The 25,618-nt window shown below is 53.8% G+C and overlaps 2 protein-coding genes across 2 annotated transcripts in view; one reads left to right on the top strand and one right to left on the bottom strand.

Moving 5' to 3' along the window:
* SLC6A20 (solute carrier family 6 member 20) overlaps window positions 1–11,696 on the top strand; it is a 31,863-nt gene extending 20,167 nt beyond the window's left edge. The window contains exons 8-11 of the mRNA XM_030887623.2: window positions 3,160–3,364; window positions 5,060–5,219; window positions 10,079–10,244; window positions 10,655–11,696. Of these exons, the coding sequence (XP_030743483.2) occupies window positions 3,160–3,364; window positions 5,060–5,219; window positions 10,079–10,244; window positions 10,655–10,804 (681 nt within the window). The 3' untranslated portion in view covers window positions 10,805–11,696. The remainder of the gene's footprint in view (window positions 1–3,159; window positions 3,365–5,059; window positions 5,220–10,078; window positions 10,245–10,654) is intronic.
* A 5,462-nt stretch (window positions 11,697–17,158) lies between these two features.
* Window positions 17,159–25,618, bottom strand: part of SACM1L (SAC1 like phosphatidylinositide phosphatase) — a gene marked incomplete at its 5' end in the record, with an annotated part of 28,482 nt that continues 20,022 nt past the window's right edge. The window contains 7 exons of the mRNA XM_013005061.3: window positions 17,159–18,943; window positions 20,806–20,863; window positions 21,527–21,619; window positions 21,718–21,811; window positions 22,277–22,349; window positions 22,451–22,520; window positions 24,287–24,425. Coding sequence (XP_012860515.3) covers window positions 18,807–18,943; window positions 20,806–20,863; window positions 21,527–21,619; window positions 21,718–21,811; window positions 22,277–22,349; window positions 22,451–22,520; window positions 24,287–24,425 — 664 coding nt within the window. The remainder of the gene's footprint in view (window positions 18,944–20,805; window positions 20,864–21,526; window positions 21,620–21,717; window positions 21,812–22,276; window positions 22,350–22,450; window positions 22,521–24,286; window positions 24,426–25,618) is intronic.

Raw genomic sequence — 25,618 nt, 5'->3', positions numbered from 1 at the left:
AGCCAATCAGTGGCAGTAATGACAGAGCATGTGCTGTTACGCAAAAACCGCGATAGAGTGAAACCACGGAAGTCGAAGCGCGAAGTGGCGAGGGTTCACTGTACTTTCTACATAGTACTCTATATACTCTATATAGTATAGTGTAGTTTCTATGTATTCTAGAGCTGTTTGGGATGAGTCATTAAGACGACTTCAGCTTTGTCCTGGCGGCGTGTCTCCAGCAAGCATCCTCGGTGAAGTCTCTCCTTGGGTGTCTGTAGATATGCCTTAACCTCCCCCGGGAGCCACCTTGTCATCTGTGAAGATGAGCAGTTTACACGCTCTATTTCCAGTCTGCGCATCTTGATTCTTTGTTCTTAGCACCTTGCACTGACGAGGCCTTCCATCAGACAGAGGGGAAGGGGTGGTGAGCATGTTTGCTGATACTTTGAATTCGTGGGAAGACTTCTAGAGAGCGGGTCTAAGGAACACGCCCCAAGAATGGAGAGCAGTGCCCACCGTGGCTCTGTCTATCACAGTCTTGTTGCCAGCAGCTTCCTGGGGGGCTTCCTTTTGCTGGAGGGGACTCTGGTCTCCTCTTTACTGAGGGAGCCACACCAGGTCCTTTTATGGGGAACACGTCCAGTGGGATCTCTTGGCAGCCTGCCTTCACTCTATCCAGCCTCGGGCCTGTGACATCACCCCCTGAGCCCGAGCCCTCAACTTCAAGGGCCAGACCCAGTTTAGGGGATGTAGGCATCCCCTCGGCTCCAGTTTCTGTTCAAAGTTGTCCTTTCTTATGAGGGTGGAAGGGGGTTGGGGGTGGGAGGAGCTGATATCAAGGACTCAAGTAGAAAGAAATGCTTTGACATTGAAAAGACAATGCAGCATCTGTACCGATGTGCTTGGTGCAATGGGTGGATGTGGATTGTTCTATGAGCTGTAAGAGTGCCCGATAAAATGATTAAATAATAACTTTTTAAAAGAATAAAGTTCAAAATCCCCAGTTGTGGGGGCAGGGTAGGGTAGGGAGCTGTCATTTCTTTTTCATTTTTAGCATTTAGGGGTTTCTCTCACTTAATTTTGAGCTTGCCTATATATGTGACAATTTATTTAGACTTTTCCACATTTATTTCCATATATATATATAATTTCTACTTTATTCTCAACTGGTTTGAAACTTTTATGTGTTAAAGTGTAAAACCAAACAGAAGCTTGAATTCTCTTCCAGAAAATACAAAGATTTTAATATCTTCTCTCCTGCTTTAAATGCTCCTTCTTTGAGTTCTGTCTCTTTTACCCCCAAATTGGGCTCTGTTATTATTTGATACGAACAGTGCCTGTATCTGCCTACACATTGGCCATTTGTTCGGTTCACCGTTACTTTGACTTCCTGGCTGGCTCCTGCCCCACCGCCGCCTTAAAACACATGGTTGATGAATTCTTCTACAGCAGGTTTTAAATTTTCTCAGATCCCGTTTGTATGTAAATGTCTGCATTGAACCCCCTTTCCCTTAGTAGAAAATCCAAGGTTGGCGATGATTTTCTCTGCACACTTCGGACATCCTGCCTTGTTTCCGGCCTCCGTTGGGCTACTGGGCTCTTCGTTCATGACTTTGGAGTGACCAGCTCTTTCCCTTCGGTTTCTCTCGGGAGCATCTCTTGGCCTTGGACTTCTGCAGCCGAGGCATGGCTGCATGTTTTATCTACCCTGCTATGGTCATATTCGGTTTATTGTGTCTATAGATTCATGGTTTCAAACAAACCCATTGCCATTATCTACGAATGATTGTCTCTATGTTCCCTCTTCTAGGACCCCACTTAGACCTAGTTAGACGTGCGAATCCTGGGGTGCATGTCTCCCACGCTGGCCTCGTTCTCCTCATCTTCTTATCTTATGGGTTAACGTGTGTCACTGTGGCTTTAATGCCTGGTGTGGGCTAGGTCTTCCAGTTCATCCGTTCTCTCCTCAGCTGCTTCGAGCCTTTTCCTACCAATCTGTCTCTTCGTGAAATAACCATATCTATTTTAGACACGTTAAAAAAGAGTTTACCTGTTCATTCATCATTTCTTACTAAGTATTTATCTTTGTATTGTATTTGTTGTTCTTTAAACACTTCCTGTTCCGCTATTTCAAGGGTGACTGTGGGCAGGAGAGTGGAGACCAGTCTGTTCTAGTGGGAGGTGCGTGTTTCTCACGGACACTGTAGAGAATGTAACACAAAGAAGATCAACCTTTTTGGTAGGTTTCTTTCTTGTTTTTTATGTTCCCCTCAGGTGATGCGCACGTGTCCTTACTCCTATTGTTTGTACCCAGGGCAGCCGGTTCCTGCTGACCCCCGCTGCTACTGTGCAGTCCTCTGCATTGCTCTGTGCTAGCTCCTGCATGGATCGGAGCTATCTGCTGTCTATGACAACTCAGCCCTGAGGGAGACATGTTCTAAATCCGTTACCTCTCGCTCCCGTACATGTGTGGCTTCCTTCTGGTGGGTTTGTGATCTCCGCGTCTGGGCTCATTGTCCGATCTTCACCTCTGGATGTTGGGGAAGCTTTCCCCCAGAGAGAGTTTGCTTCTGTGTGTGCCCATGGCCTGGAGGCACTCTCACATCAGGATTCCTCTTGAGTGCCGGGGGGAATTTGTCTTTAAACAGAAAACACACCTCCCCCCCCTCCATCGCCACCTCACCACTAGCTCACAGCTTAGGATTGCCCACCTACCCCACCCCCAACTTTCCCACAGCAAAAATGGCCACAAATAACCTCCTGGCTGCCTTCTGGCCTGTCAGCTCCCCACCGTCCTGGTTCCTGCTACTTAAACGGCATCCCACCTCACATCTTAGAATAGATCGGCTGAAGAAAAAAAAAAGAAAAAAGAATAGATCGGCTGGCGTGACATGGGCAGCAGGGATTTCTGCAAACTGCTTTGTGGCCTTGGATCCATTGCACCCACATTGCGGTGGGGAGAGGGGCGCAGCGCTTCAAGCTGGCTGGGGGTTCCCTGCAGACCCCGCCCATAGGAACTCCTGACAGCTCCCCCTTTCCACCCTCTAGCTGAGCCCGAGGGCCTGGACCGTAGATGAAGGGGGTTTCTCGTGATCACAGGGGCCCAGATGGGCTCAGCCTGGCGTGTCTACACGTCGCCTGAGCGTTACCCTTGGCGTGTCTTCTCCCCGTGGGCAGGCGGTGCAGGGGACGGGACTGGCCTTCATCGTCTACACGGAGGCCATCAAGAACATGGAGGTGTCCCAGCTGTGGTCCGTGCTCTACTTCTTCATGCTGCTGATGCTGGGCATCGGGAGCATGCTGGGCAACACGGCGGCCATCCTCACCCCTCTGACCGACAGCAAGGCCATCACCAGGCACCTGCCCAAAGAGGCGATCTCAGGTCAGCAGGTCGGACAGCGGCGGAGGGCAGGCAGGCGGATGCATTTCCTCTGAGGCTTGGTGCTTGTTGAAGTGACTTGGTGGCTGTTGGCTACCCTACAGCCTTCCTGCCCTGGTCTTCCCCCACCCTACCCCTCCCAGAGGAAACGTCCATTGGGATGGCTACCATTTCCGAGGAGTGCTTCCTGTCTGGGGGCTGCGGGTCCCTGGCATGGCGCGCCGAGTGTCTGTGTCTGTTTGCCTCCCTCCCTCGATGTCTGTGGTTTGCGAAAGTGGCAGTGGTTCGTCCATCTTCTTGCCTGTGTACTAGTCCAGGGCGAGGGGGCGTGCCCCAGCCTCTGTCTTGGATGGCTCCATTGTCCCGTAGCCAGGATCCTCTTCCCAGTTGGAACCAAGCCAGGATCCCACCCCTTCTCCCTTGGAGTCCTGGCCACCCCAGCCGGAGCCACCTGCCCTTCATCATAGCCCTGGCTTGTCCCTCGAGCCACCTGGCTGCCACCTCCTTCCTTCCCCTGAGGGCACTCCTTGACCCCTGGCAGTGGTGCAGCTTCAAACCAGTCCAAACTGGTTCTGCCCCAGCCAACCAAGCGAAACGAGAACAGACCTGGATTTCGTAAAAGTAGGTGAAGCAAAATTGATGCTCAGAAAGGGTCCCTTTACAGGTCAGAGGCCCAGGACAGGGACTCCGATCAGGGCTAGTCTGGACCTGGGTGGGAGACGGAGCCTCGGCCAGGACTGTGGAGAGCCTTCAGAGCTGCCATCAGCTCCGGCTCTGCAGTCCAGAGATCTGGTTGCTATGCAACAGGCGCCCGGTCCTCGCTTTCTAAGAGTGAGCAGAGCTTTCCAGCAGGGTGTAGACCCCTCCCCACCCCTGTAACTTCTCCTGTCCACTCACTGATCCTGCTCACCCACGTTTTACAAATCCAGGCCCCTCCTGGTTTCGTTGCTTGGCCGTGGTGGAGTAGGGAGGGCGGAGGGCAGGGTCGGAGCCCCGGTGACGGATGGTGTGGCAGCAGGGACAGCAGCTGGGGTCGTCAGCCTCCGGCTTGCTAGGGCGTGTCCCAGGGAGCCAACCTCAGGGACCCGGTACAAGAGCTCCAGTTCTGGAAGATTCGGCCTGTGTCCGAATCCTGACCCTGCCGCCTCCTGGCCCGGAGGCTGGGGCACGAGTGACTTACCAGCTCTGAGCCTCCATCTCCCCATTGGCAAAAGGGGGTCCAATTCCTGCCCCAGGGGCTCAAGGGCCAGGGCCTGCCGGGTGTCCGGCTGAGCGGACATCTGGGGAGCCCTGAGCTAGGTCTCCTCCCCCCCGCGACCGATGTCCCCAGACCCCACAGCTGGGTCAGGCTCCCCAGAAGCAAGGAACATGGCTTTTGCATTTGCTTTTCCACCGGGCTCCATACCCCACCCCACCCCCTGCCCCCCACAGGAAAGCCCGTGGGTGAGCCTCCTTATGACTCCAGCTGTCTCCTTGGGACACTTTGCCCACCCCCACCCCCACCCCCTGCACACACACTCCGGGAAGCAGCACCATGGAACGGATGAACCAATTGCCCAGCATCCCCGCCACCCCTCCCCGCCACCCCCAATGCTGGGGGGGCCTGGTGGTTCCTGCTGCCGTAGAACACGGGGTGAGCAGTGGGGCTGGGTCCCCCAGCGGGCAGGGCCCGTGGGCAGGTGACCCTGTGGCCCGCAGGTCTGGTGTGTCTCATCAGCTGCGCCGTGGGCATGGTGTTCACCATGGAGGCGGGCAACTACTGGTTCGACATTTTCAACGACTACGCCGCCACGCTGTCCCTGCTGCTCATCGTGCTGGTGGAAACCATCGCTGTGTGCTACGTGTATGGGCTAAGGAGGTGAGTGAGGCCACCCCGCCCTGCCCTGCCAACCACCCCCAGGCCCACAAAGGTCAGGCCCCAGGGGACAAGAGTCTTGATGAGAGATCCCCCGGGGCTGGGGTGGGGGCAAGCATTTAACGTGTTCTGTGTGGCATCCCCCCAGAAGTGCCTTGGGAGAAAGGCCTGGTGATCTGGGACCCCCATGTAGCGCGCGGGGACACACACACACACGGGTTGGGGGAGGGGGGCACCCTGAGCAGGATCATCTCTTCAGCCTTTAGGTGGTCGGTTAATTGGGTGACAACAGAGTTTGAAAGTTTTTCTCTGTGGTCCAGTGTGTCAGTCCGGGTGGGCTAGAGAAGCAAAAATCACAGACATATGTGTATAAGAAAGAGCTTTATGTAAAAGAGCAGTTGAATATCGAGAAAACGCCCCAGCCCAGTCCAGATCAAGTTCATGAGCCCATATGTCTGATAACAATCTATAAAGTCCTCTTCAGACTCACGCAATACAGGCAAGGATTCCGAATCCAGGAAGATCACAGGCCAGTGGGTGGGAAGTCTTGTGGATCCAGCGGCCACAGATAAGCATCTCAGTACTGGCAGGGGTCTCCACATGGCTCTTCCAGCTCAGGGCACTAGTTTAGCCCCATGTGTCTCCCAGGGAGTGAGCATGTGACCCACCTCCAGTGAGCTCTTTATCTCCTTAGTGCCTCCAAATGAGGTCATCAAGCTACGACCTGATTGACAGGTTAGACTCCACCCCTTCACTCTTAATCCTCTCACATTGACACCAGATGATATAACTACCACATCCAGGTTTCACCTCACTTTCTGCCTTCACCCAGCATCCTCTCTTTGTTTGCATTTTGACTCATACAATGGGGTGTGTGTCCATTAGCCCTGTAAGACCCAGGTGGCTTACGAGGGCAGGGAAGCACACCTCCAGGAACTGACTATGCTGATCCTCAGCCAGCATCAGCATTTTCAGAGGATCCCCGACAAAGTCCAGCTGATCATGTGCACCCTAGAAAATCTGGCAAATTCAACGCTTAGTCCGTTGGTTCTCAGCCCCAGGACCCAGCCCAGGGCTAGGAAGTGTGTCGTCTCCCAGAGGAGCGAGTGTGTGGCAGGGCTGAGAGCTTTGCATCCGGAAGCACCCATGGGGTGTGGACAGGTATATCAGGCGGGTGGGCAGGCATGGCCCACACGCTAGAGGGAGCAGGTTCCTTAGCCAGCTGTGAGATCAGGCCGGAACTCACCACTAATCGCCATAGGCCCTGTTTTCCACAGACCCCATCCCCCAAGGGATCCTGATTCTGGAGGTCTGGGGTGGGGTCCAAGAATCCAATTGACTAACACGTTCCCAGGTAGTACTGATGTTGCAGTCTGGGGACCACCGTTTGAGAACCCCTAATAGGCAGTTTAGTGGGTTATGGGTTGGGCTGCTAACTGCCAAGTCAGCAGTTCAAACCCTCCAGCCGCTCCAAGGGAGAAAGCTGAGGCTGGCTGGCTGTTCCCCAAAAGATTTACAGGCTCGGAAACTCCATGCAGGGTGGCCGTGAGCCGCCCCCATGGCAGTGGGTCTCAGTGGCATGGTGGTTCTGTGCTCAGCTGGTAACTGAGAAATGGACAGTGAACCTATCTGGTTGATCCAGAGGAGAAAGGACCAGCTATTTCCTTCCATAACTATTTTTTAAAAAGAAAGAAAGAAAACCTTTCTTTAACTCACTGCCATCAGGTTGATGTTGACCTGCAGTAACCCCATAGGCCAGAGTAGAACTGCCCCTGTGTGTTTCTGGGGCTGTAAATCTTTACGAAAACAGAAAGCCTCATTGTGTTCCCGCAGAGCGGCTGGTGGATTTGAACTGCTGACTTTGTGGTTGGCAGCCCTACTCGTAACCACTACACCCTCAGGGCTTCTTTTCTGTAAAGGTTGTTTTGTTTTTTCAAAGCTCTCTGCCCTCTAGGGTCGAACTGCCCCTGTGAGTTTCTGAGAGCATAACTCTTTATGGGAGTAGAAAGCCTCTCTTTCTCCTGAGGAGCAGCTGGTGGTTTCGAACCACTGACTTTTAAATCGCAGCCTAGGAAGACGAATGAAGCAGGTCTAGTCTGTCACGAGAATCAGACGCATCAGAATCAATATGCCAGCACCCCAGGCAGAAGCTGGGTCCCCCGCCCAGTGGTGTGTGCCCCACCCCTGAGAACTTGTTAGAATGCAGCATCTCGGGTGTGCTCATACCCCAGACTCCCTGAGCCTGCACCTGCCTCAATGGAGGCGTCCAGGGTAGGGCTGCTGGGACTGGAGCCCTGGTGGAAGGGCTGAGTCAAGGTACTGTCCCCTCCCCTCTCCTGTCCCTTCTGACCCCCAAACTGGGTGGTGTGGTAAGCATTCTAGAGACAGGGCAGCCTCGTGGGCAATGTCGCCCCCCCTGCCCTGGGAGCCCGGGGTCCCACCTCGTCAAATGGTTTGACGACATTACTAGTCAAAAAACCAAACACGTCCTCATGCCAAAGCCTCACCCCCCACCCCCAAGCCAGAGCACGGTGGGTTTGCATGTGCCTGCAGCGCTGCTCTGAGCAAGGAGCGCTCTGTGGCCTGCAAGCTGCTAACATCACTGGCGTGGCACTTTGACCCGGGACCCCAGGGGGTGTGTGGACATGGGACTTTCGGACCTGAAATAGGGAACGTTCCAGGTAAATGGGGACGAGTTGGTAACCTAAGGAATACCAGTCTCGGGGGGAAGGCGTCGGGCACCGGAGAGCGTGGTTGTTTGGGGAACAGAGAGATGGTTGGGAACAGACAGACACTGGGAACTGTTGCACCGCTTCCAGGTCCATCAGGACCACACCGGACTGGCTGAATGAGAGAGAAGCTTGATCGGAGCCGGAGCCGGTGACTGGGAGTCAGCTACCGCGCTCGCTCAGTGTTGCTCGGTGCAGAGTGTGGTGTGGTGTGTGTGTGTGTGACTTTTCGCGTCCAATCACAACTGCACACGCCTACTGGCAGGGTGGATGAACAACTAGAGAATGTCCCACCGGTATCTGCAATGGGCATGGGCAGCAGCCCACCAAAATTTTGAATCCAGTGGCTCTGGGCGGGAAAACCAATGGGGAAGTAGCAAGCGGAAGCCATGGGAAAATGCAGACGTGGGGGTCAGCAGGGTAGCACAGGAGCCTCCGGGCACTTCTGGACCCACAAGTCCATCGCCCCAAAGCAGTGGGAGAGGTGAGGAGGCTGGAGTGCAGAAGGTTCCCCATCTAGTGGCCACTTGTTGACAGTGGCGTCCCACCTCGTCTGCAGCCAGCCCGCCCACCCGTCTAGGAGCGGAGCAGATGGTGGAGGTGAAGGGGCCAGGTAACCCCAGACACCTTCAATGGGCACACTTTTGAAAATGCCAGCTGTCTCTGTCATGGACATGAGAGGCCACAGCCGAGTCAGGGCAGGGCCACAGCAGAGGGCAGGTAAAAAAACAAACAACCTGAAGCTCGCAGCGATCTTATCTGACTCATGACAACCTTACAGAGCAGGGTGGAACTGCCTCTGTGGGTGTCTGAGACTGTAACTTTTTTTTTAAGCAGGCCTATCATCTTTATTATTATATTTTGATCATTTTATTGAGGGCTCTTACAATTCTGATCACAATCCATATATCAGCTGTATCGGACATAGCTGTACACACGTCGCCGTCATTCTTTTCTGGACAATTACTCTCTATTGAGCCCTTGGTCTCAGCGCCTCTTTTTTTTGAGACTGTCATTTTATATGAGCAGAAAGACACGCCTTTCTCTGGCACAGCGGTTGGTGTTTGCGATCAGCTGACCTGTCCTTTACAGGCCACCGCATGACCCACGGTGCCACCAGGGCAGGCAGGGGTCTCTAAACAAAGTCTTGTACCAGCACCCAGACCAGGGGACAGGCACTAGGGAAGCAGGTGACCATGGAGACAGCCCTGCCCCACCCCACCCGGCCCCATCTGCTGTAGCTGCTTCTCCTGTGTGCAGGTTGCTTTTAAAGGCTCTGGGCAGGAGGCGGGAGACCCATCCAGGTCCTGGGCCTGCAGCTGCTGCAGCCAACGGCAAGCCTTCAGAACATCACATTGCAGTCCTGGTCAGCAGTCTCCCAAGTGATGAAGCCACTTTAAAGAAAGAAGAGGCCGCCTGAGGACATGGCAGAAATCCACGTGGTGGCCCTGTGACTGAGTCTTGCTCTGCTTGTCGCCAGAACAGCTCAGACGGGCCAGAGTTCTGTCCTGTGCTTGGGGCCTCCGCTCCCAGTGCTGCTAGAACAGAGGTTCCGGAGCCTGGAAGTCTAAGACGGATGCCTTCGGTGGCCTCTCCCCCACCCATCTCTGGTGACTCCCGGCCATCCTCACAAGCTGTCTGTCCTGTGTGGATTCTGACCACTCCAAAGTGATTTGGGTTAGGATCTATCTGCCCTCGTCTGGCGTGATCTCATCAACCTAACAGGCGGTTGCATTAACATAACAAAAGCAAGCCCCATTTCTAAACAGAGTCTGGTCCAAGGGAGAGGACCGCCGTGCATATTTCAGGAGACAGTTCAATCCATAACACCCAGCAAATCTGTTCTGTGTTCACGGAATGGAGAGATTCTACCCAGGGGGACATTTCCACTGGTCCATGATTCGGTGTTAACTGCCAGCCAGGTAGCAGAGTGTAGGGCAAAGCTGCCTTCTCGTGGCGACTAGGCTTGACAGCTGCCCTAAGCCACCTTCATTGGAGGCTGACACCGGATGCGTCTTCGTAGGCCTCTGTAAGCTGGAGCAGTCTCCCAGACCCCGCGGCGTGTGCGAGCTCCAGCTCCCTCCCCGCCAGCCACGTGGCTAATCGGACTTCCTCCCCTCTGTCTCCAAATAGATTTGAAGGGGACCTTCAGTCCATGACTGGCCGTAATCTGAATTGGTACTGGAAGATCATGTGGGCCGGCGTGAGCCCCCTGCTCATCATCAGCCTCTTACTCTTCTACCTGAGCGACTACATCCTCACTGGGACCCTGCAGTACCAAGCCTGGGATGCCTCTCAGGTATCTCCCCTGCCCTGCAGGCCTGGGCTGGGCCCCCAGGTCACTCGTGAGCACAGGGCCTCCAGTTTCCTGTCCCAGCTTGACCCATGGACTCAGCGGTCACTAGTTGCGGTTGGGGACAGAATCGGCTCGGATCTAGGGCTGGGCCATTGGCTGTGGGTCCTGTTTACTGGTTGGCTCTGAGCACCCTGGTGGACACACCTCATCTGTGAGGCAGAAACCCCTGAGAGGAGTCAGACAGCCCACCCAGTGCCTTGCTCTTGCTAGTGGCCCTCAGAGGCAGAGGGTGGCCCCAGGTGCACAGACTCCCAGCCCCACCTGCTCTCTGCCCACCCTCCTGGGCCTCCTGCAGGCCGAGAGGGCACAGGACGTGGAGAGGCCCCTGCTCCTAACCAGGGTCTCTTTTTCAGGGCCAGCTGGTGACCAAGGACTACCCTGCGTATGCGCTGGTCTTCATCGGACTGCTCGTGGCCTCCGCCACCATGTGCATTCCCCTGGTGGCCCTGGGGACTTTCGTCATGCACCAACTCAAGCGTGGGGATGCAGCCCCCGTGGCCTGAGCACCGGGCTCCCCAGAGACCACAGAATGAATGACGGGGCGCCGCCCAGTCCACCAACTTCCCACGACTTGACAGGGGAGTTGGGAGCCGGAGGAACTCCTGAGAACCCCCATTTCCCTGAGCCGCCCCCTCATCCATGGGGGCGCTGCTGGCCAGGCCAGTCTCAGAGCTGGCGGCTCTCGTGAACGGGCACAGGCGGCGAGATGAACTCCGGCCACTGGTTCCACAGAATCAAATCCAAGCATTTCTGTTGTTGTCGAAAAGACCCCAAGGCATTAGAGGGATTTAACACGTTTGAGGAATCTAGCGTCTGAGCGGACATAGCAGGATGCCACTGGTGTGAACTTCATTCTTTTCTCACTGGGGTGGGAGGGGACAGTGCGGTTTCTTCTGTCCCGCATCCCCACCACCAAGTACTAAGGTTGGCCACAAATGGGGTCCCCCAAGGGGGTCACCGTTCTCTCATCTGCGAGACCTCTCTACCCACGTTGCCCCAACGACACTGCGTGCAGTGGACCCGCTTCACCTGTACAGAAGCGAGTTTTCTAAAGTGTACATAAGTGAGCAGAGCAGCCTGGCACACAACACATTATTTATGACATCGCATCGGTCTCCTGTCGTTTCAACCCTAATGAAGTGGGTCAAGGCTCCCCCCAAGGTGAGAGGGCCCCTTCCTGCTCTCCTATCCCATGCTGGGTTGAGGTCAGGGGATTCCAGAACGTTCCTCTGAGATGTCCCGCTCACCTTGCCTGTAACTTCTTTCTCATGCTGCGGATTTCCCAACAGCAAACATTAGCCTTATAAAGGGCCCCTGCTTTCTGGAGCTGCCATCTCTACTTTCAGCTTTGTAACCCAATGTTTTTATTAAAAAGACGGTTGTATTTAAAACGTGTGATCCAGCGTTCATTCTGTCTCCTGATTTACCAGGTGGTCCTTTGGTGAGTGTTCACACCCTCAGCTCTCCGGTTGGAAGAGCAGGGCATATTCTCAGTGGCAAACACAGCACAGACTGTTTCTGAGTCTTCCAGAGCAGTCCTCCTTCTCAGTCACCAGTCTGGGTCACAAGGGGCCACACCCTCCCTGGAGTCTGTCCTCAGTTCAGGTGGGCAAGCCCTGAATACCAGATAACCTTAGGTGTGAAGAGATCAAAGACTTTGGATCAGTTCTTCTCAGTTCAGTCAGGGCGGATGAAGTGGCATTAGGATGGACTGGACCTCGTAAAATGTGGGTGACAACCAGGATGGGGGGCGGGGGAGATGGGGCAACACCTTGCTAGTAACTTAATCTCCTTAGAAACAGGGGCAGCACAGGCATCGCGTAACAACCATCTTTCTTGACCTACGCAGTGGGAAACAATGGTGGCCAGCTCGAAGACTGAGGCTGACCATGCTGCTTGGGATGTGTGTCGCCCTCTACAGTCCCCTCGGGCGAGAAGCCAACCTCCGGTCTCAGGCTTCAGAAAGGGCCCACTGTGCCCCTTCTCGGTCCCCCATTCCAGGGTTTGAACCTATGTTTTTTTCCCAGCTGGTTACCATTCTACTTCATCTAAATGTTAAACATTTGGCTCCGCTGCAGTTTTACGGCGTCAACCACGGCTGAACTGCTTCAAAGCTGAGGAAACGAGACCTGCTGTCCTAACTCACTGCCTTCACTGGGGGGGCTCTGCTGCAGCGACTCCACCCCGAGTTCTAATGGTAGAACCGCTTGGCAGTAGGCGACAGGCCCTGCCCAGGGCTCTCCAGAGTGAGGACCCAGGCTTCAAGCGATTCTGGATTCCCTATGCGGTTCTGATGTGTAACCAAGCTCCAGAACCAGGGCCTCAATTAAGGAAGGAAAAGGTGTGGTGCACATAGGAATATTTTTTTAAAATAGTTTTGCCATATGCTTCCCATATCATACGATTTAATTGCTCAATCATATTAAGAGGGGTGGTGCCGTCATCACCACAATCCGTTTTCGAACATTCTCTCCACCTATTTACTGTTGCTAGCTCACCTTTCCACCCCTCTCCATCCTCCCCTGCCATGCCCCTAGGTGATTATTAATGCAGTTACTGTCTCCGTAAATTTACCTATCCTGTGTTTTGTATAGACTCTATACATCAAAACTTAACTCTCAACCATTTTTAAATTTTAGCCTTTCTAATTGTACAGAGAAATCATTTTGGTAAAGTAATCCTTGCTTTACAAGGTCACCACTCAGGCGGGGGTCCCAGGCACGAGATGACGATGTCTCTAATGGCCAGCTGTCCACTCCAGTATGTATGCCGGAGCCGGGGAGACTCTCAGCTCTGAGAAACCGAGTGGGGTAAGACGTGCTTGCTCGGTTCTTCACGTCGCCGTAAATAAAGCTCTCCAGTGTACATACGGTGGTGGCTGTTGCTATTTCTCCCACATGTCCTCTCATCATGACATGGTGAAAGGGCAGAGACCCCTGACCCGAGTTGTCTTTCCCTCATCTTTCTGTGTTCCCGTCCGTGTGCCTGCAGAAAGCACACCAGCCTCCAAGCCTGTGTCAGCACCACCACCAGCTGCGGAAGCCCTCCAGCATGGGCCCTTCAGGAGGTTCACAAACACTAGGAAGAGCCGATCTTGGAATAGCTGGGTGTGCGACCCTGAGCGGCCCCTCAGCATCTCGTGCTGGGGCTGCGTGTGCCCACAGTAGGTGTGCATGTCGCCTGAGAGTGCCACCAGGGGGAAGGGGTGTGCAAATAATGGTGTTAGCCTGTGTGTGACTGGCTTTACAAGAAAAACAAACCTGTGACGAGAACTTCTGGACCAGAAGTTCATGACCAGTCTCCTACATCGGGATCCCTTTTCCCTGACAGCCCCCTTTCAGAGTATCAGCTCTTTTCCCTGAGTCACTTAAGTTGTACACTTATGTTGTGGAAGGGGGGAGAGACGGTGGTAAGTAAGAGACCCATGGATTACAGGAGGGCCATTCTTGAGAAGGAGACACAGGCCTGCATGAAGGCAGAGGTGGGACAGGATTTTGTATCAAGGAGGTGCTTTGTGAACGGACATGTGAAGAAGGACCTCGTCGCTGGAATTCCTGGAAGGTCTATCCAGTTTGGGGTGGGGGCTGGGGAGCAAGTGCAAAGGCCCCAAGGTGGGCAAGATTGCAAAGAGGAAGTCAGTGGGACGGGAGAGGGGTGATTTTGAGGTGAATCTTGGAGGAGTGGGCACGGGCCAGGTGGAACAGAGCCAGGAGTTTGGGTTCGGAGGATTTAATCTGGGCCCGACGTGATGGGATTCACGCTTCAAAGAGCACTGGCTGCTGCAGAGAGCAGACAGGAGGAGACAGAGGAGCAGACGCTGGAGAAGCCACCCCAGGAGTTCCTTCAGGCCCACGAGGAGGTGGATCTGGAGATGGCTATGGAGACTTCGAGTAAGGTTTTGGAGAAAGAGTAAGTGAAACTTGCTGGGTCGGAAGGACAGATGGGGTGGACGTTCTTGGCCTACTCGTAGGGTGCGTATGGTCTACAAGGGGAAGGCAGGGGATGGAACATCCCGGAAGGCCCCAATCAAGGACTCGGACCTTGCTAGGCTGGCGATGTCTGTGGAGCACGTGGAATGAACGGTCAGGTACGCGGTGAGATGTGACCTTCCAGCAAGAACTGGCAGGAGGCAGAACTGGGACTAGCAGCCCTTGGGGGATGGAGCGTGGATTACGCTGAGCAAAAGCCAGGTGGATGTGTGGTCCCAGCGGCTCAGAGCACTGAGCGTGGTACAATGATCCTGAATGTGGCCCACAGCCTACTTTCTAAGTTCATGCCAGAGACCATGTTTGAACCCAATGCTCCCGGGAGCCTCGCTGAAGCCCAAGGCCTGGATGCCTGAGACTGGAGCCTATACAGCCAGAGTAATGCTGGGTGGGCGGCGGGCAGCACTGAAAGCGGTACACATCGGAAGACGAGTGCCCAGGCTTGTGCCCAAACCCCACAGGTGCACGTTCAAGGTCATCTGTAAGAGGAACAGGCAGGCCCCCATAACCCATTCACCAGGGCCAGCGTCCACATGGCCGGCAGGGTGGCAGTCACGGGCCTCTCTGTGCGGGCGCCCAGCACAGAGGAATGAGGTTGGAGGCTAGGGCGGGCTTGTTCTCCACCTGTGTACCTGGCTGGGCTGGGCCGCTCAGCAGGGGTGCTCCTGGGTCTCAGGATGAGGACCATAGACGTAAAGGAAGGGACCATCGTGCTTTTGCTGTGAGAGACCACTGCAGAGCCGGGCGGAATACAGTCTCAGGCAGTTCATCGCAGCCCCCAGCACGACCCACACCATCCCTGCCACCCCACCCCCACCCACCACTTCCACTACCACCCACCCCACCCCCACCCGTCATTCCCCCACCTACCACCATCCCTATCACCACCACCCTGGGATTCTTCCCCCTTTTCCCACGTGTTCAGCAGCACCTCCCAGCAGGCTGGAGAGGGTTCTGGAGTGAAGCAGCATTTCTCCCACACCACTTAGGACCTATGTCACTTGAAAAACAAAGTATAATGCCCGGGGAGGGGTGGTGGTGGAGGGGGTGGGGCAGGGGGCTACCTTTCTTTAGATGTTACACTGTAACTAGATACTTATCCAGTTCTAACTGTAACCAAAAGAAAATTGCTCAGAACTCAAACAAAATCATATGAGAAACTAGATTTACGTGTCCAATAGACAGGGGGCTTCCAAGGCTACAACCCTTGGTCACCCTTCAGGTCTGGACGGAACTCAGGTGGGTGGCAAATCAGCACCACCGGAGACGGGACAACTTCTTGATGGGACTCACTGAATTGTAGGGTGTGCCAATAAAACGGTCTGCTGACAAAACTGTTAAATGACAAAATAAAAATAACCAACTGTGGTTGGAAGGGGTGCCAGCCCCACCCCACCCCACCCCGCCCCCAATCACTGGTTCGGTAGGCGCAATTGTACAGTTGAGACATATAAAGATTACATTAAAGTCAGAGAGCATGAGAGCTAGAAGAGAGATTGAAATTATGGAGTCAGACACATTTCACGGTAGCATGCTCACCTCCTGGATGGCCATGATCTTACCAGTCAGGTCCGTGCACAGCGTGGGCCGAGGCGAGGTGGGGCAGGGACCTGGCAGGATGCTTGAGGACCCTGTTTATTGCTAACGAAGGGCTACATCTACTTAGGGGGGCATGATTACAGGTAACCACACGTCACAGGAAGGGGCAGTGCAATAGGCATTCACATCATAGGAAGGGGCTGTACGATAGGCATGAGGGTGACAGGAAGGGGATGGATGAGCTAGGGGTGTGCCCGTAGGAATGGGAGGGACTAGAGGTTTACCTGTGACAAGATGGGTGGACCCTAGATTCATGATGGCGACCTAACCTTGGTCACCCTTGGGTGGGCTCGACCTCTCTGGGGTCCCCTATAAGGAAACAGTCAACTACTATCCTTATCAGAAGGGAGTGGGTCCTACTTGTTGTGGGATACACAGTGGTGACTGCTTGCTCTAGATGACCCCTGATCTACTTCTGATGACCTCCAAGTGTACAGTCATTCGCAAGCAGTTAAGTTTGGCATATATTTGGGGGAGACAACTTGGGTGAAATCCTTCTGTTTCCCACAACCAACCACTTGAGATCCCAGGGGCAGCATCCCCCCCAGGGACAGAGTTCCGGGGATGGAAATGAGGCGTGGGGAAGGGAAACACTGGGAGGGCGGGAGACCTGGGTGCATGGCGCTTGCGACGGAGGAGCTGAATCACCAGGTGTGTGCGTGGTTGAATGTACAGCGGATGGTCTGCTCTGTAAAACCTTCACCTCATTCACAATAGGAAATTTCGATGTGAAAACAGAGGGAAACTATAAGGCTTCAAATAATTAAGTGATTATAATTATCCAGAAGGCTTCCAGAGACTATTTTCTTATTTGCTTTCGATGCTTAATTGTTCAGTAACCATCATGCAGTTCTCTGCTACTTGTTTCAAGTCTAAGATGGAAACTTCCAAGATAAAATGAGTGGAGGACAGGTGGGGTGGAAAGGGGAAATGATAACAAGGATCTACATATAGCCTCCTCCCTGGGGGACAGACAACAGAAAAGTGGGTGAAGGGAGACGCCGGGCAGTGCAAGATACCAGAAAATAATAATTTGTAAATTATCAAGGGTTCATGAGGGAGGGGGAGCGGGGAACGGGGGAAAAATGAGGAGCTGATGCCAAGGGCTTAGGTGGAGAGCAAATGTTTTGAGAATAATGAGGGTTACGAATGTACAAATGTGCTGGACACAATGGATGGATGGATGGATGGATGGATGGATGGTGATAAGAGTTGTATGAGCCCCCAATAAAATGATTAAAAAAAAAGAGTGCAGGAAAGATACCAGCATAGTTAGAAAGAATAGGCCGTTTTATTTTCACTTAGGGGGTACAGTACGTGAATTCAGAGACAAAATCACTGCGGGGTTCTGAGATTCGGACGCCCTACGCGCTAACGCACCAATATGCGGTCCCTTCACGCAGGGCGGCCTGTCAGCAGTTCGCACTTGGCCTTTGTCGTCGCTGTGTCATCTGAGTGTGAGATGCCCTGGGGCCTCTGGGCAACTGACTACAGCAGACAGCTGTGGGAACTCGGTTTCAATACCCCAGGTATCTTGGGAGCAGGTGACACTTATTTACATTTTAAGAGCAGGCAGCTCTACTTCCCCACCTATTGCAAGTTTTAATGACGGATGCTAAGCTGCGGAGGATGTCCCAGCTAGTATTTCCTGCAGAGTTTCTACAAGCGACAACTCGGTAACGCTTACAAAAGTTAATGTTTGAAAAAAAAGGCAATGCTGACGGAAAGGTGCTTTTGGGAATCTTTTAGGATAATATAAGGTATTCCCACTGGAACACACGGCACATCCCGCCCAGTGCCACCCTGGAGGTATGGGGCAGTGGTTTAATGAATGGCAAGGACACTAGCATTTGAACCTCGTAGCTACGATTTGAATGGACAATCTGACTTACAATGAGACTAGGCATGGCTCCTGCAGCGTGCGTGCAGGAAACTGACAGTAAGCTGGTCCCTGACTGGGAGAACTACGGCTGCCTGGAAGCACTCCCCGGGCAATGCACTTACTGACAGCCAACCGTCAGTGGGCACCAGGGTGGGGAAGAAGCTGCTGCCCTCAGTGCAGCACCAACCCCAGCCTGAGACCCTCTAGGGGAGGCTTTCAGGTCTCACGGAGAACCCCACCACCACTACCACCACCACCACCACCACCACCAGGAAAAAACAAAAGCAGGTGGTACAGAGGGAAGTAGCTGACTGGCAGGGGTATTTTCACACTGGGGCGGTCTTACAGTATAGGAGGCTTTGGACCATTAGCATAAGACAGGTTTTACATTCTTTGATTGCATTTACCTTCTAAAAAACAAAACAGATGAAGCTTATCGGAACCTTTCATCATACCTAAATCTGCTGGTCCAACTGCCAACAGCACAGGAGAGCCCCGGCCCCCAACTGCTCTCCCCAGGGAGTCCCAGGCCACCTCAGCGCGTTGCTGCGTGACACAGGAGGAGGCTCATGCTTCATCAATGAGGGACGATTAGCTTATTGTTAGACTTTTAAGAAAAAAAGTCCAGAGATGTGTGCTTGCTAATAAATGCTTCTACAATGACAATCATGAAACTGAGCTAGAAAAATAATCTTACTGTTTTAAATAATGAAAGAAGCTAGATTTGTGTGTGTATATTACTTACTTCTGCAACAGTTGATTAGATTGACAATGAATTCCTTCCATTCTGGGGAGCTGAATTCTAGTTACAGTTTAATTCTAGAGTTGCTCCGAATGAAAAAATCTAACGGACCCACTGGGGGCGGGGGCCGGGGGGAGCATGTCAAGGCAGGAGCACGAGAGCTGGCCCTCTCTCGCCCAGAGCAGGCAGCCGGGCTGCGCTTTCAGAGACAGGCTGACGTGGAAAGCAGGTCAGTAAAGACTCCAGTGCTGCATGATGGAATCTTCCAGGCCAAGCCGCTTTCCACAGCTACAAATTCAGTCTATCTTTTCTTTCTGGACCAATCTGGGCGCATCAACAAAATCTTTGCCATTGTACAGGATGATAAAAAATGTCCCCATGCTTGCCACTGCCCAGAAGAGCACATAGGCCAGCGTTTCGGTCCACGTGTCACCTGTTGAGAGTTAGAAAGAGCTAGTGAGTAAGAGCGTCACCAGAGGAGTGTGCGCGGTTACCTCTGGGCAGCTGAGGGATCTTTCGAGAAATAGCCTGCCACACCTTCTCCCGAGGAGGAACTGGGAGGAACGACCAGAGCTACCAACATCTGGTTCCGAGTTGATCACTTAGGCACTGCGCTACCAGGGCACCCTCACAAACCACAGCACCAAAACGCCAAACTCTCCCTGCCACCGAGTCAATCTGGACTCACAGCCGCCCCGCAGGGCAGTCAAACTGCCCAGATTGTAACTCTATATGGGGCTTTGAACCGCGGATTCTGTGGCTAGCAGTCCAACACACAACCTAAGCCACTACCCGGGCTCCTATAAACCACAGTCAGGGCTAGAAATCAGGAGGATCAAGCCCCACCACCAAGGGTCAGTACCTCACGGCAGTCCACTAACTGGTAAGAGATGCTACCATCCACCGATTAACTCAATTCAGCATCCACGCTCCTTTTCCGGCGGAGCATCGGCCCAATAGCCATTTTCACAGCGCTAAGGTTAAAACTTCTTGAGCAAAGGAGGCAGACAGCTCCTCATCTGCAGGGGTCATATCCAACCCTTCTCGTCACCCCGTTTTGAGCCAGGCTCCCACCACTGCGCCTCTTCTCCACTCCCTGCCAAGTCTGACTAGCTGAGCCTTCTCGCTGGGTAGCCCCTGCCCACTCACTCTGCTGGGCAAGGTCAGCCACCCTGCTAACCAGCCAATGGCCTTTTGTCCCCAGGTCACCCCTCTCAACTTGACGGTCCCTGAGAGCAAGTTCCACGATGTATCCTGTGGCCTCAGCACTTACCACGGATGATGAACTAACCGACACACCGGGACACGTGGCCCTAGGCTCCCTATGCTACGAAGGAAAGAAAGCTCTCTCCCCAGTGGGTTCCTCCTGTCAGCTGTGTTCTTCGTCAGTTTTCTCCTCAGTGGATGACCGAGTCCCCCTCACAGCGACCCTGCACGGGCTTCTGGGACTGCAGACCTTACAGGAACGGCCAGCCTTTTCTCCGTGGAGAGGCAGGACTGCTGACCTTGCAGTTGAGAGCCCATCACTGAACCCATAGGCTCTTAATGACAGTAAATGGTAGTATTTTAACCTATTCACAACAACTCTTTGTCCGGCAATAGGTGACTGGTTAAAGTAAGTCATAAATGGGGCCCACGCAGGCCTTACAAATGTAGAAGAAGGTGTTGGGTATGCTTATACTGCTCAATGAAAAGAAGATTACAGAAACCCTGAATACCATCCCATTTGTGAAAAGGCAAAATAAAAAACAAAAAAAAACCCCACACTCACTGCCAGCTGATGCCGACTCACAGCGGCCCTGTAAGACAGGGCAGGGCAGCTCCTGTGAGCTTGAGACTGTCATTTTTTAGAGGAGTAAAAAGTCCCAAGGAGCAGATGGTGGTTCCAAACTGCTGACCTTGCAGTTAACAGCCCCATGTGTAACCACTACACCACCAGACACAAACTTAGAAAAACTCAACACCAAACTGTTCATCAGGGTTAGTCTATCTCTGGAAGGCATCAAGATGGTGAATGAATAATAGTTTCTCCTTCTTTGCCTAACTGTATTTTCTATCATCATTATGTTATCTTGGTAATTGGAAAAAGAAGATAAAAAGGCTTTAAAAACCTTAAAAGTAATACCACCTATCAAACTACCATGGACATATTTTCCCTCCTTTTACTGCTGAGGTCCAAAATCTTCTGCTCACTAACTTAAGTGACTTTCACAGGGAAACGTCAGTGGCAAGTGAACTCAAGGTGCTACACAAGAAGCCCAGCAATCTGTTGCACAGACACACGAGCAGGCTTACCGGCCATGAGCAAGCAGATGATGCACATTGAAAAGGCGACGACCATGATGATCGGCAACTGGAAAGAAGAACAAGAAAAAGAGAAACCACTTTGTAAAGAATACTAATCCATGGGGAAACATCAGCCGTATGTGCTCTGCTTGAGGGAGAAAAACGCTCTACAGTCCAGGACAAACAACGTCCTGGCTGCAGCAGCGGGCAGCCAGCAGGAACCGGGGACGCTGCAGGACTGGCCAGCGTTTGTCCTATGGCACCAAGAGCCAAATTCCCCTACAAAACCCCATCTCTTGGGGCTCACTCGTCACATTACAAGCTCGGAGGCAGCATGCCTTAGCTCCGCCGGATCCCTGGGAGAAGGGGGTCCAGACGAGAAGCCAGCCCGAGGCCGGGGCCTCTCCTCCCTTCCAGTGCAGGCGCTGTGCCTCGCCAAGTCAAGCAGCATCAGTAAGGACAGCCGGTCAAAGGTGCACGACCTCTTACATGTGACAAGTGTGCCCGGAAATCCTGGACTTACAGGGGCCTTCCTGAAGTGAGCCATCTTCCCATCCCTCTGCTTCTCAGTGAGGACGGGGTTCCAGGGCCCAGGTGATACTGCCGCCCGAGCCTGGCGCTGCACTGGAACAGCACCTACTGTGGACCTCACTGGGGCGCGCACCACACCAGCTGTGGCCCTGTCCTCAGACTCGGAGTCTAACACCTGGGGAACACGAAGGTTTCTTACAGCCAAGAATTTCCAGTCCTTTGGAACACTCAGCGGGCTGTGAGACTCCAGTTCGTCCACAGAGTAGTTGCCGAGAAATAAGTCTATGGAGTCCTGGGGCAGAAAGAAGGAAGCGGGTCACTCAAGAGCATCCGATGGGCAATGCCGCAGCACTGCCAGCCCGGTCTGCACAGCGGGCGGCGGAGACGCACCTGTCTAAAGCCGTCTGAGAAGTTGTTCTTGTAATACCGTACGAGCGAGTTCCAGCCATCCATGACGAGGCCCAGCTGGGTCCTCTTCCCCGTTCTAGATAAGAGAGGTCACGGGCTAAGCTACGGCTGACGTGGGAGATCCTTACACAGGTTTACAGCCAAGCACATGTGGTGTGGGGATAAATGAGGTACAAAGATTTTTAAAAGCATCCCCGCCCCACCCCCCAACAACTCCTCCCTCGAGACAGCTTATTGTGCTCCCAAGAAAGCCACGAACAGATAAAGCCCATCTGCTTTGACAACCAGCTCCGAATGCTTTGCTCCTTGCCCCCACCCGCTAGTGTGGTCCTGAGAGCAGCATCCCCATCACCGCCCCAGGCCTGCTGGTCAGAATCCTCTTTTCCACAAGAGCCCCGGCGACGAGGCCAGTTCTCAACCCTCACTGTGCACCAGAACTGCTGCCACCTGGGCCCGGTGCTCTGCAGCACCCTGACAGGGAGTCTAAGGTGCACCAGGCTGGGGAGCGCAGTGCGGGACGAGACTCTGGAAGCGGGCTTGCCTGGTAAAGTCCGTCTTCAAGGCACCTGTCCCCGCGTACTGCTTGGCACAGGCATTTGCATTGTCAGCCCAGGCTGGAGGAAAAAGGGCCAACAATGACTAAAGGAACAATCAGAGTCTTACATTCAAAATGTTTCCAAACTTAAGTACCGTTAGCTCTAAATAAATTACCTACCATTTTTGTAAATCTTCTCAAACTCATCTTGTTCTTCAATCTTCTGTCCCACATGCAAAACTCCTAGTCTCTGGAAGAGGAAGCACACCCTCATTCTGTGTAAGGGATTTCTGCAGCACCCACAAAGCACAGGCACCTGGGCCTGCTTACAAGCTTGAGATGTGCTCCTTGCTCAGAGCACCCTCTCCTGCCCAGGGCAGCACCAAGCCCCTCAGGGGTGGGGAGTCCTGGCCTGCAGCCCCCACAGGACCATATGCAGGACCTGACCCTACTACCTCCTGCCCTCCTCTTGCCACTGCCTTGCCCCAGCTGTCTCCACACTCACCAGCCCGGTTTCCTCCCACTGGGTCAGCTCATCCGAGCCCTGAGCAGGGCCCTGGGTGCTGTGCACCTCCCTCCCCATGGAGGCATGGACACACAGCCCTTGCCTCTGTTCCCAGGGGAGTGGGGGGGGGGGACCCCTGAGGCTCTTCTAAGGACACCTCTAAAGGGTCACCAAGCCCAGATCAGGAGCCCCCACCTGGTCCTTTGTCTCAGACCCTCAGAACCACATCTTCACTGTTCAGGAGAGACACCACCTCAGTTTCTCTCTCAGAATGGCTCCTCGACTCCCCACCCCACCCCTCAATCTCCAACAGAGCACAGGGGCTGCCTCTAGCCTGCCCTCGATGGAGAGAGGACAATTATGGGGTCTTCACCCTGGCTGGCATCGGGCACACTGCCACCAGGAGGTGCCTGCCCACACACGCTCTGAAGGGAGGCTGGTTAGCTTTTACAACACTGCCTCTAACGTGCAGAGCAATTAAACACAGATCCTAAAACCCACCTACGTCATTTCCCATGAATTGGCCTTAGAATCAAACCACTGCCAACACTTTTTCTACTGAAGCACGTGAAGTATGCCAGACGGATTATGAGGGGCCTAATTAGTAAAACACCCCACCTGGAGCCCAGGCACACATGACGCCCCTCCCGTGGTGTCAGAGCGGTGCGTTCTCAAGGAGCACTTCACCTCCGCCTCCCAGGGGTCAAGACGCCACAGGCAAAGCGGAAGCTCACCAAGCCCGTGGCAGGAAGCCATTTGGGACGCACAAGTTGGCAGTGTGGTCCGGAAACGGGCTCCCATTTTCCACTCCAATAAAAACCCAACCACCTCCATGCCCATGTTTCTCCACAGCACCGTGTGCCTGGGAAGCCCAGCTACGTCACAGCTGGGACCGGGAAGGGACATCCTTGGCGAGGTCCTAAAAGACGCAGACCCCCTGGGAAAGGGCCCTGACCCAAGACAGAAGCAGGCCATGCTGGCAAGAGTCAGCCAGGCAAGAACTCACTTATCCACTGGTCGTGTTGATGTGATTAGTATTAGCCTAGTGGAGAGTGATGGGTCTCCTTCCCAGAGCATGTACTTCCACTTCTGGGAGCAGCCCAAGGGAAACTATTCACCTCAACAACATCACACACTGACACACTCTCTACAGCAGTGGTTCTCAACCTGGGGTTCATTGACCCCTTTGGGGGTCGAATGATCCTTTCACAGGGGTCACCCAATTCATAACAGTAGCAAAATTACATTATGAAGTAGCAACGAAAATAATGTTATGGTTGGGGATCACCACATGAGGAACTGTGTGGAAGGGTCGCAGCATGAGGCAGGCTGAGAACCACTGGTTACAGTATTCCATGAGGGGAAGCGGGGGACCAAAACTGCGTCTGCACCCCGAGCATGGCCGAGGGCAGCCCACAGAGCAGCAGGCACGCTCTCTAACTGGATGGAGGACGACGACCTTGCTTTCATGCTGCGCCCCAGGTCTTCCCTAGAAGAAGAACAGTTTGCACCTGAAGCTGGGCCTGCAGCGCGCGGCGAGCTAACAGGCTCTGGATCACATTGGTCCTATCTAGGCAGTCCATGCAGTTGCTGCGGAACACACCTTCCTGGTTTGTCACCACCTTGCCGGCAGGGTCCACTAGAAAATAACTAAAACACAGTTGTGTAAACACTCTTATTCCAACACCAGTCAACGCCAACTCCGGCCACGCCTCGCAGAACTGGACGCCATCGCCAGTGACATGATTAGCACCTGCGAACTGAAAGGTCAGACGGGAACGCGCAGCCCAGGTGTCCTTCATAACAAGGCTAGCGACCCTCTCACACAAGGACGTGAAGAGGAGGAGGAGGAGGGCTGGGGGTTTTCCCTGCCGGTTTCCCGTCAGCATCACTGATCCAAGGGCGAGTCTACACGTTGGGGGCTCAGCGCTTGCTGTCCTGTCTGGACTCTGCAACAGAATCCCGGGTTGCTCCTTAAAAACGAGTCTCTGAATCAGCATCTGAATCGCCTCAATATTATGCACTGAACACATTCTTCAGACCCTCTTAAAAACTACGAGCAGTACAGAACGTACCCAGTAAAGGAGGGGCGTAGGAACCTCGGCTCTCCTTCCTTCCTCCCCGCCCACGAAACGGCTGCACCAGCGCCCACTGGGGTTCCCAGGGTCTGTGTGGCCTTCACTTGAAACCAGTCCCTCTGAGGACCCTGAGCGTGAAACGTACTGGCACGGGGCGGGGCGCCTGAGCTCTGGCGGCAGATGACGTTCGCTGGCCGTGCTCCAATTTCACCTCACATAATGGACTCCAAGCACCTCCAGGAGGCCGGCCCAGGTGTGGATGAGGCGATGCACATCACGTGCACCACATGGTGCATGCCAGAAAAGGGCAGGTTTACCGAAATTCGCCTCCAGAAGGGGGAGTGGGGAGCACAATAGACTGACCATGGCTAAAAGAACAAATGAGCTCATAGAAAGCGGGGCCCCAGAGGACATTTGGACTAAGCTCTGTGCGCAGGCGGTGGCGCTGCACTGGCCGCTCCAGCTCCCCACAGAGTCCCCGAGGCCGATGCGCTCCGCAGCTTCAAGTAACTCACTCCAGGGCCACGTGGTGATGAAGATCTCACACTGGGATCTCACACCCCAAAGTTCAGATGCTTCCCACTGCCCCAAACGCTCAGGAAGCAAGACCCAAAGGGCCATCCTAAAGCCACTGACGAAGGCTTGGGTGCCCCCATGGAGGACACTGAGTGGCAACGGATACTTTCGGTGTCAAGTCTCCCTTCTTTCTTAAAATTGTGTGTGTGTCTTCAGCCCATGAAACCAGCCGTCCTCCCCCTTGGGTGG

This window comes from Echinops telfairi, unplaced genomic scaffold (genome assembly GCF_000313985.2).
Source record: "Echinops telfairi isolate 266 unplaced genomic scaffold, ASM31398v2 ScPeMD7_7420;HRSCAF=8458, whole genome shotgun sequence".
Taxonomy (NCBI): Eukaryota; Metazoa; Chordata; class Mammalia; order Afrosoricida; family Tenrecidae; genus Echinops; species Echinops telfairi.
This window is presented reverse-complemented; position numbering and strand designations above follow the sequence as displayed.